Source organism: Alligator sinensis, unplaced genomic scaffold (assembly GCF_000455745.1).
Source record: "Alligator sinensis unplaced genomic scaffold, ASM45574v1 scaffold768_5, whole genome shotgun sequence".
Lineage (NCBI taxonomy): Eukaryota > Metazoa > Chordata > Crocodylia > Alligatoridae > Alligator > Alligator sinensis.
In genome coordinates, this window is record NW_005841991.1 from 1184955 (window position 1) to 1196086 (window position 11132).

The 11132-nt window shown below is 41.5% G+C and overlaps 1 protein-coding gene across 4 annotated transcripts in view; it reads right to left on the bottom strand.

Annotated features, from left to right (window-relative positions):
• Positions 1 to 11132, bottom strand: part of MPP5 (membrane palmitoylated protein 5) — a 68033-nt gene that overhangs the window by 24653 nt on the left and 32248 nt on the right. For 3 of the 4 annotated variants that reach the window (XM_025201368.1, XM_006021402.3, XM_025201369.1), the window contains 2 exons: positions 9687 to 9895; positions 2444 to 2521 (listed from right to left, as the gene is read on the bottom strand). In XM_025201368.1, the coding sequence (XP_025057153.1) occupies positions 2444 to 2521; positions 9687 to 9895 (287 nt within the window). The remainder of the gene's footprint in view (positions 1 to 2443; positions 2522 to 9686; positions 9896 to 11132) is intronic. The other variant, XM_006021403.3, reaches the window with a different exon arrangement.

Consider the following 11132-nt stretch of genomic DNA (forward strand, 5'->3'; position numbering starts at 1 on the left):
ATAGAAACTTTTTGTGGCGGCGGGGCCAAGCGCTCCTGCCACTGCAATGATTGCTGCATGGCTGGATTGCAGCCAGAGCAACTATGTGCTCCATGCCCTGGGTTGGGGTGGGGCTGGAGGTAAGCAGCAGAGGGTAACCAGCAGGGGTGGGGAGGGAGAATGAAGACAGGTGGCGGCAGACACCAAGAGGCAAGGGGCAGGGATCAGGTCACTTAACTCCCCGACCACCTGCCTCCCTACCATCTGACCCTCTGCCACTGCTTCCCCTGCTGACAAATATATAGCATATTGAAAACTGAAACATCTGAAGACACAAATGCTATTGTTCAATGAAATCTCAAATGGAAGGTGCAGTACAAACTACAATTTTAAATATGAAATGGTATCAGAATTTTGAGAATTTACATTAAAACATGGCAGAAGTTAGGAAACCTGTTGCAGAGTTCATTGCATATTGGTAAAGGTATTTTTTAAAATATCATGAAGTTTAAAGAAAAGGAGCTTTATTATAGCACTCTCAAATCTTTGCGAAGAAGCAAGATAAAAGCTGTTTTTCCTGTAAGTTGCCAGAGATGTACTTTAAACACATTCTTTTGTGCACATGACTCAACTGTGAACTTCACTGGTTGTCAAGTCTTGTTTGTACATTAGAGGCGTGCCCTGAAATTCATTCCTATTGTTTCTGATCCTCTACTCCCTTGAACTCTCTTTTAGGAGAGGAGGGAGAGAGAAGTAACCATTTCCCAATGAGAAGATTTCCCCAACTGGCAATAGCACAAAGATTTCCCTAGCAATACATTAAGCGAGGGGTGCTAAACAAGCTAAACCCGTGGGCCAGATCCCACCCAAGAAGCTGTCATCTGGCCTACAAGGCTCTTCACAGGTAAAACAATTTGGCAACATTACTTGTCACTCCCCAGCTGCCAAATTTCAAGACCTGTGGGAAGCCCAGTGGAAGCATAACCCTGCACATTACATCAGGTGCATGGGGCCAGAGCAGTGCAGAGATCAATCCAGGTGGTGTGAAGTGGGGTCTAGGCACATAAGGCCTGATACAGGAGGCGAGAGGCAGGATCTGGATGGCATGAGGTGGGATCTAGTTGCATGGTGCCTGATCCCAAACAGCCACCCTGTTGGGATCTGGTCCATGGATCTGCTTCATGCCACTCATCTGGTCTATGGGACTGGAAGCTTGGGCACAACTGGTTTAAGCAAGGAACCACAGCCACAACTTCCTACTATGCAGATACCACCAAAAGCAGTACCATTTTTTTGTTTTAGACAAACTAGCTGAACTTTGTATGTCACTGGCCGTGTCTACATGTATGACAGACTGCACAGTTGCTACTGCGCAGTCATCTAGTACTTGAGCTACACAGTAGTTTGTTGCTATTGTGTTGTAGTGTCTCATGTAGATGCGCCCCCTGTGTATCTGATAAATGACTGTTCTAAGCTAATTTTAGCTGCTTCCTACTTCTGCCAGCAGTGCTTTGCTTTCCTGTATGTCCACTGTCACCCTGATCATGTGGCTCATACTGTACCATTTCCCCCTATTTCATGTGGATGTAGCTCCCACCCCTTCATTTTTGGATTCTAAACTGGCTCTTCAGGGGAGGAGGATGTCTTTCTATCTATCAGTGCTAAAGACAGTGGAATCCAATTCTGACTGAGGTTTTGTACTCTGACACGAAAAAATGGTATTGGATGCATACTCTAGCTTTGCACTTGCAGTGGTTATATTTTAAAGTATACATATGACGTGTAAATATGGTTTCCTAGGCATCTGACTAAGTGGATCTGATGTTTGCCAGATGGGACTGAACACCAAATATTCACTTCACTCTAGTAGAAAATTTCATTACTAACAAGTTAAGACTTTTGCCCCAAGAGAAACATATCAAGCATACAGAAATTTACTACAGCGAAAGTTCTGTTAACCGGCAGCTTATAAGCCGGCATACTCTACTAACCAGCATGCCAGCTTGTAAGATGAAGTGAAACTGGAAATGCCCACCATGGTACTTCCAGTTTCTCCAAGCCCCGAAGGCACAGGGCAAAGCAGCCTGCACTGCCAAGCCCTCACGGCCCAGGGGCATAACGGGCTGTGCGGGGCCCACCTCCCTGTCCCAAGGGGCCCTCAGGAGGGCAGCGATACCGCGGGAGGGGCGGAGGGACACCTCAGACATGGCAGGAGAAGCGGCAGCCGGGGCTGCTCAATTAACCGGCACATTTTGTTATCTGGCATCCCCCATTCCCGGGGGATGCCGAATAACAGAGCTTTTACTGTATACAGATTAGAAAGGGAATGTTTAATCTTGAAAAGTAAAAACCTCATAAAGCAGTAACTAAAATAGTTGCAAGAAATGCTGCACAGAGGAAAAGCAATAAAAAAAAAATCCATTCTAAACTAGATAAATGACGTTGTGCAGTTCTGCAGTTTTACCTGAATGTGAGGGGCATTCAGTAAAGCGTTAAGCTCCTGTCCATCCTTCTGGTGACTGGGTTTCAAAACACTCTGTACCTGAAAGAGACAGAGGAGCAAAGATTTGTTTTGCATGGTGTGCAAATTTAGCCCTGCCTGAAGCTATAATTACGAAAGTTTTATCTAGCTTTAATTAGTCTGGTTTTGTTTTGTTTTTTGCTGACTGCAACTTAAAGTATATCCAGGTATTTGTTACTCTGCTTCTATACATTTTACAACTTTTAAAAAATATGAGAAACTTATGAGAACACAAGAACTTGCCTAATAAATCCTGCTACAACTATGAAGCTATAACTAAGCCATTAACCAGTACATCATGTAGAATGATATTGGGTGAGACTAGTGCTGAGCTAGACAAAACTAAATAAAATGATATGTAAAATGAGGGCAGTAATAATTAAAAAGTACACACATACTTATAAAAGTTAGTAAATTATTCAAACAGCAATTTATTGGTATGTTGCTATTAATGCAGATATTTCTCAGATGTCTATATATCAGTTATCATAAAAAGTCTATTATGGTATATTTAGCAGTGTAGATTCCTTTTTCCTAGGGGTGAAAGATGAAGCCCATTTACACTTCTGCTTTCAAGAGCAGAGGCAAAGATTTTGGTAAATGGCTTTCAGCAACCATGTTGAAACTGTCTGTCAGAACCCGGTAAGAGTCCCCATTTCAAAATACTAAGGGTCAGAAGAAGAGTGGTACAGACATCTTTAGCTGGCTCCAAAAAGTCCTTGTTAATACAGAGGATGCTTTCTTCTTTTGCAACTCTAGCATATAAAAAAGTTAGAAGTTCTTATGCCACTATGAAAAGAGACTTGCATCTTCCTTGCATCTTGTTTTCCTGATCTTGAAGGCCCTGGGACTGCAGAGGTAGAAAGCAGCAGCAGTTAGGACATCCTAATCTGGTGAGACGATAAGGGGGTACTTCCTAAAATAATTATTCCTAGTTCCATCTCTCTGACATGTTTGTCTGTAAAGTCAGGAGATGACAAATACCATTGCAGAAACCGTCATTTTTTTATTTTTTGGATTGAGACTCTCCTTTACCTTCTTGGGATCTTCTTTCATCTCACCTTCTTAGCAGTAATGTAACAAAAGATGAAAATAATGGTGCTCTTGGGCTCATCAGCATAAGTGCTACATTAAATCAACAAATTATATCCTTAAATAGTCCAAACAAGATCCTAGGAAGTACCTATGGCCTACAGAAGTCCTAGGAGAATGTTGCTCATACCTGACAAAATCAGGGCAGTGAATAGAGCCAAAATACCAGAAGTACCAAGCAGATACCTTGGAACAAAGGTTCCCAGAATATCAAAGTGCTCCCTCCATGGCAAGGAGACAGTGAATCTATGGTATGAAGAATGTTAATGAAGCCCAAGAATTCCTCCACTGAGTTCCTTAAAGGATGTTTTGTGGAGATTAAGACTAGTGTGTCTAACAAAACCTCAGAGAAAAGGACAGAAACCACCCATATCAGATCTGAGTAAATGTTCTTTTTCCTTTGCAGAACCCTAAGGACTGAGGGATCAAGCTCTGTTCACATCCACTAAAGAGTGCAGACAGACTCTTTTCTGTCCACAGCATGTGGCACGAAGCTGCCAGAAGCACTGTCCCCACCTCTGCTTTGGAAGCTTGGATCCTGGGGTGTCTCCTGGGACTGAAAAGACTCTTTAGAGGAACATTTTCCCAAGTGCAGCCCCTCTTCATTTGTTCGGACATGGTACAGTGTAGCATCCAAGTATCTTCACAGAACTACCATCTGTTTCCTGATGTATGCCATTCTCAGAAGCTCTCCAATTCCTTGCCTGATGGAGCTTCTTTGCCTTACAAAACTTTGAAGTCTCACCTGTCCATCTTTTGGGGCCCTTTTAAAGAAGCACTTGACAAAATTCCTCTGTGTACAAATGGCCCTCAACCCAGGCGCACAACCTTCTGAATGCTTGAAAAGGGATGTGGGGATGAGCTGGGGCAAGAGCACACTGCATGAAACTGTATCTGTTATAAAACGTATCACAAGAGTTTTATAGGGTAGGCACATATAGCAATGTGAATTTATACAAAATTGAAGAAAAAAGGAACAAGGACCTTACTATAAACTATTTTCTGGGGGGAAATACACACACACACACACACACACTTGAGACTTTTCCTAGACGCTGCATGATACTTAGGTGGAATGGAAAGGCTTCTATACTGCTTTATCTGACAGGAATAAAAGTGGGGATTGAACTGGGATAAGCCACTTATGCCTTGGTATGTATAGACAGGTTCAATGAGTATTACTTCTTCAAGGTTTTATAGCAGTGATTTTAAGAGAAAATTTTATGAAGGCAATGTCAGAAATTACTCCCTCTTCCTTCTTTCCCCTAGGATCCATACCTACAAATTTAACCCAACCAGACTTTGTTTTAATACCATATAAGTTTTCATGTCAAAATGATTTCTGTTTAGAAGAGTTTAATTCTTCTTTAAGCACAGTGAAGGAATGTATTCACATAAAGAGAAATTTCATGTTTTCCTTATTTAATATCATTGTTATGGGCCTAGAAGATTCCATTCCAGTAGATATACCATACATTATATGTTTATTACACTGTCAGATTACTATGCTATCACCTGTAATAAATGCCACAGATATGAATGTTTCTATTTACAGATAGGGAAGTAGAACCAGAATCTAAGCTGACTTGCCAAAAATGACAGATTAATACCAGTTGGACCCATTTTTGGTTTTATAATTAATATTGTACACCAAGCTATTCGCCCCTCCCCATCCCCTGACGGCTTCCAACTGAGACACCCCATTAAAAGAAATCTGGTATTACCATAAAAATATTTCTGTGTATGGGCTATTAGTCTGAAACAGCCCGTTAACATACCATTGTATTTTAGCTCAAATAGACGGGCAGAATCATTAACGTGGATGCCAAATTACAAATCATAATTTGGAGGGGGGAAAAAAAAGAGTTAAACGTATAAACAAAAAATTGTTTTCCTGAATTTAAACAGAACCAGCAGGTCAATTTTATCTCAAATCCCATGTTAATATAAACATATACAGAAATGTAGGTGTATGCATATTGATAACTTTACATGAGTTCTAAGTTTTTAGTTTACTCTACTTAAAATTTTGATGCAATTCTATTATATAGGCATCATAGTGAATGCAAGACAGGTTTGCTAAAGAGCACAATATGTTTTCATTGCTAGGGGCGGGGGAGGAAGACTTGCAGAGTTCACCCAATATAAGCATGACAAATTTAAGTCTAACAAGAATGGTTTTAGAATGTTCTTGCTAATGTGCTCTGCTACAAGCTGTTCCGTGCCAGAAATTAAAACCTGCTTGAATACTGTATCAAATGCTGTCATAGGTCAACATTCAAGCCATATTTCCCTAATTCTAGCCCTCAATTTTGTCAAGTTTAACTGGCTTTAAAATCAACTTAATTACTTCTGATGTTCAAAGAGCTATTTTTATTCAAGAGGTAGAGTGCTCTACATTATTTTAGGGAGTTAATCTCCACATAAATTCCTTAAGCTTGAATGCTTTGCTCAGCCTTTTAATTTAATTAAAGTTTCTCAAAAAGACAAATTGCAAGTTTTTGCGGCTGATCAGTTAACACTTTCTCTCGCTAACATTACAGTACAACTGTTTTAGTTGGCACAGTGTAACTCTTAAGAACGCCCTAAAAATTAATAAAATGGCAATCATTTATTTGAATTTAATGTTAAGTATTGCAAATTTTTAAAAAGAGCGAGAAAGTTCTCACGGCAATTTTAGTTTATGCAAATGGCACATACTATAGCTAAAACCAAACAGTTGAAAGAATAATCCAAACTTCTATGTATGTACAATCTTACACACAATATTACCAGAGTAAATTTTTTTTTGGTTTTGTTTTAACTTTGTAGCTTTATAAATATGTTTTTAAGTTGTTATTTTTACTAGCCTTTTTGTAGGAAAATAGCTATACCAAGAGCCCTACAAACTACAGCTTCTTTAAGTCAGAGCTGCAATAAACCCAACCTCTAGAATAAACGGGTTGCACATTTTGCAGCAATAAACATTTGGAAGTTTCCCCCTTCAGCTTCTGCAAAATAGCTTGAACTTGTGTCTCAGTCTTCCACAGCTCATAAAGGGTCTGGTTTAGATGGTGATACTTTAGCATGAGGTTCCACTTTGGCTTTCTGACTTCCTCAAAAGACAGAAAATTCGAGGAAAAGGCATGTGCATATGTGCCAAAAATACTTGTGCCCTATTGACAGGCAGTAAAGAACCAGAGGATACCAAAGGAGAGAGTGCATGCATCTAGAATTACAGTGAAACAGTGGGTTTTTACATGGGAGTCAAAAGTACAATTTCAGCTTATGGGAACACACCTGAGTTAGCCTTAAACTAGCTATCTCAGGTACTCATAGGAATGTAGCTGTAGCATTACAGAACTCAGCACCAGCTCACCAGCCTGAGCATTTACTTGGCTTCTCAGGCAGACTTTGCAGGCACACTGAACTGTGTGCAGACACACTCCAACCATGTGACTATCGGTACCCATGCAATTTGGCTAAGCTATCTTCAATATGTCAACACAAGCTGCTGTTACACTTTCTGCAGTGTAGACATACCCTGTGTAAAGGGCTGGGGAAGAGAAGTAAAATTATTGGACAATTCCTTAATTGCTTGGCCACCTGTGGGTGCATCTACATATGCCAATAAGGCCATGTAATAAAATCCGGCGTAAACATGGAGCCTTAATGGTTTGTATAGATGCTCTAACTGCTGCAGTCTAGGGTGCATCTGCAGATGCTGCACCTGGGACTGCAGCAGTTGAGCTGGGGTGGAGCAGCCCCAGGCTGGCAGTGGGCCTGGGAGGTCAGCCCCAGGTGGTGGTATCAGGAGGTGGAAGGGGTGGCTGGGGCACAGGAGTTCCCCAGTGTGTGGAGCCTTGTGGTTAGGCAGCAGACAAGGGTCTGGCCCCCTGCTGCCTGGGCTAACCGGGCACAATGTATGCCCAGGTTAGTGTTTACACGTGTGTTTAGAGGTACAGTTATTTTTGCCACCATAAGACAACATTGTCCCTTATAGTACTATCTTACGGCAGCAAAAATTAGTTTGCTGCAACCTAATAGCATCACATATGTAGACTGCAATGCTTTACATTGCAGCAAATTAGTCTACTGTGAAGATGCATCCTGTGAAAATTAAAATTTACTGTCACAAGTGGGCAAAATATGCATTTTTTTCAATCTGCTGATTCTGTGCGATTTCTAGTAACCTCTGCTAGCAAAATACTGTATTTTCTTGTATACAACATGCCCTTGAATAAAAACTGCACCTTGTTTTTGAAAGGCAGAATGAAGAAAAACAGATCTTTCTGGAGAGCCTCAAAAGGGGGTGGGGGGGGGGGGGGAAGGGGAAGGAAGGAAAGAAAAAGTGTCCATAGCCAGTAGCTAGGGAGCCCTGGCAGAGGGTTAAGTGACAGAAACTTCTGTTATCTTATTCAATGACTATAGGAGTTTCCTTGATTTCTTAAATGCTCACCCCAATTTCCAAGAGCTGAATGTTGTGGAAAAGATGTGCGTTATATATGAGAGAATATGGTAATTTATTCTCAATAGGGAAGCTGCTCAATAATCAGCCAAAATTATTTAACAAGGGGAGTAGGCCTTTAACAAATTAATGTAGTATATTCTATTTTCTCCATCCACAATTAATTCCAGTATTGCTTACTGTGTTTAGTACTTCTTTCACCTATGAATCTATATACCTTTTTCCCAGAACAGGAGACCTTGCCTACCATCAGGCACAGAATTAACAAAGAGAGCCTGTCATGGGGAATACTGGGGACATGTAGGAGGGGAAAGTGGCCAGAAAGTTCCAGGCTTTGGATATTCCCCATCAGCCTTATGATCTAAGAGGGAAGAAAGTAACAAACATTCACACTACCCCATACCTTAATTAAGATTAATTAAACAGTATCTTCATTAAGATATTGAGCCATGCATAGGTGCAAGGATGAATTCAGCCCTTTTATCTATACTCTTGAAGTAATTTGGAAGTCCTAAGCAGCTTCTACTTGAGTTTTCAGGAAGCTTCCTGCCCCCCCAAGCCTTAAGATGTTATTTTGTAACTGACAATTTTAGGAATACTGCAACCCATTTCTCCTATAATCAAATGCATTTCTTAAACACAGAAAAATGGAAATTATTTAAAAATCAGTGGTAACAGAAGGAATAGGTAGTCTTATTCATCCAGGTGAATATGACAATAATTGAGTTGCATGCAACAAAATATGGAATGCCACCTACAGTCCCAAAATACAAAAGATGTAAGGATTTAAATTCAGTTAGGTATGCAGAAGATTACTTTCTTCAGGGATTTCATATTGTAATTACTACCACCACATTTGCATGTTCCTGGAATGGCAGCCCTGTGGGAGCTAAAGGAAGGTGAAATGTAGGTATCCTGAAAAAATCACACAGAAGGATTAGAGGGTTTTAACACAGTCTCTGCTTTTCCAGCTTATCCAGGCCCACAGTGACAGAAAAAGTCAGCTTGCCAGAAAATAAAAACCAAAAGGCAGTGGTAAATCAGCCAGATGCCAACTGTTTCTGATGGCAAGCAAGACTATCACTTAGAGAAAGGAGCCTGATGGACGAGACATCAAAATGTAGGAATTTGAAAATTCTATTATTAGACATGCTGGCTCCAGGATCAGAGTTGGTGATTTGTGATACTGGTAACCACAACATGAAAACTGGGAGTTAAGTTTAAAGATAAGACTATAATTTCTGGTATGATTCCACTCTAAGAGGTGTCTTCCAATTTTAAAAATATTGATCAATGCTCAAAATAATGTCTCAGTGATAATGGACTAACCGAACAATACCCACTTGTACTAGAAATGAATTATGGGAGCTAAAGGATAACAGATATACTACTGCTCCTTTAACTGGATTTAAATACTGCAATTCAGTTAAATTTCTTATCAAAGATTATTTTTGTCCTGGAAGCTATTTTTAAATCTGGAAAAACCAGATGCAAGACAGTCACTGTTCATTTCTTCTGATCCATTTTATTCAAAAAATGATTAACAACTTAGGCAAGCTTACCATACAGATCAAAAGTGAATGTTTCCAATGACACAGCAGTAATTACAAGTTACAAATATATCATGCAAAAGCATACTGTACATACCTCTTGTGCTAGCTCTTGTGCATTGGAGATAAGAGGATATGGAGGGCTGGCTTTGTTCATGTGCACTGTGACAGCATTGTGTATCTTAAATGCATTCTGAAAATCAGTATTTTGGACAAGTTGTAAAATGAGGGTGATATCCTCTTGACTCTGGGGGTCTGCCAAAATGTGTTGGATATGCTTAAGAGAAGCTAATAGTTCTTCCACTTCTGGGTGAAAAAAATAAGAAGGGGTAAGTGAGGGTAGTCTCATTATTACATTATGTACATTTAAAATTTTTCAAGCTTGTACCAGAAACTTTTCTCCTCAGTTTGATTCAAATAACTTTGTATGTATCATTGCTATTATTTGCTCCACTAATAAATTTTATACTGAATAGATGATTAGAACTAGAATAAGAGAATTCGATGCAATTAGGAAAAATAAAGAAGTTGACTGAAGTCTCTGAAGCAGCATTAGACAGTTGCAATTCATTCCTCACATTCCTCCACCTCCCTGAAATAAAGATTGATGTGAGAGTCTGAATCACAGCTTATGAACAATTTTCACTGTAAAACATGGAATATTTTGTAACATCAAAATGAAGGATACTTTGCTAAACTATTGTATTGTTATTGCTAAACTTATTAAAATCCAAGACAAGGTTCACCACCCTCACCAGTTCAACACAGGAGGAAAAAAGCCCCTCATCTTAGATTTGAGTACAAGGGTGTGTGTGTGTGTGTGTGTGTGTGTGTGTGTGTGTGCGCGCGCGTGCGTGCGCGTGCGTTGCAGTGCATGTGGGGGAGCAGCAGCAGCAGCTCTGATCTAGCCTGGAGTCAGAATCGCAGTTGCTGCCCCCCTGCCACCTCTGCTCCTCCTCCTGACCTTTGCTCCCCGGCAGCCCCACCCCCACCTTACCTTTTACTTACAGAGTATGGGCTGGAGGCAGCACATTCTCTGGGCTCCTTGCCCCAAGCTGGAGCAGGGCCCCAGCCAGAGCTGGAGCTGAGAGGGAAAGGTTACGTGGTGGTGAAGGGGGTAGGGAGGGAGCAGGACAACAGTAGGGGAGGGCAGAGGACAGCCAAGCAGGGGGGGAGCTGGAGGCAAGGGGGGCAGGCAATGGTGGGGGGGGAATGAGGAGGGCAGTGCCAGGAGGTGCAGGCACTGAGGGAAGGGGCAGGCACCAGGGGACACATGCATGGGGGAGCAGGTAGGAGAGGGGCAGGCAGCATGGAGGCAGGTAGCAGGGGGTACAAACCTCAATGGGGGGCAGATATGGGGCACATGAGCACCAGGAAGGGCAGGCAGCTGAGGGGGAGGCAAGAGGTAGGGGGGACAGGTGGCAAGGGGCAGAGAACAGGTACTTGACTCCCTTCCCACCAGTCCCTGCACCATCTCCCACTGCTAGGCCTGCTGCAATGGTGGGAGGACAAATTTACAATGACCTGTCCCCCCCCCCCCCCC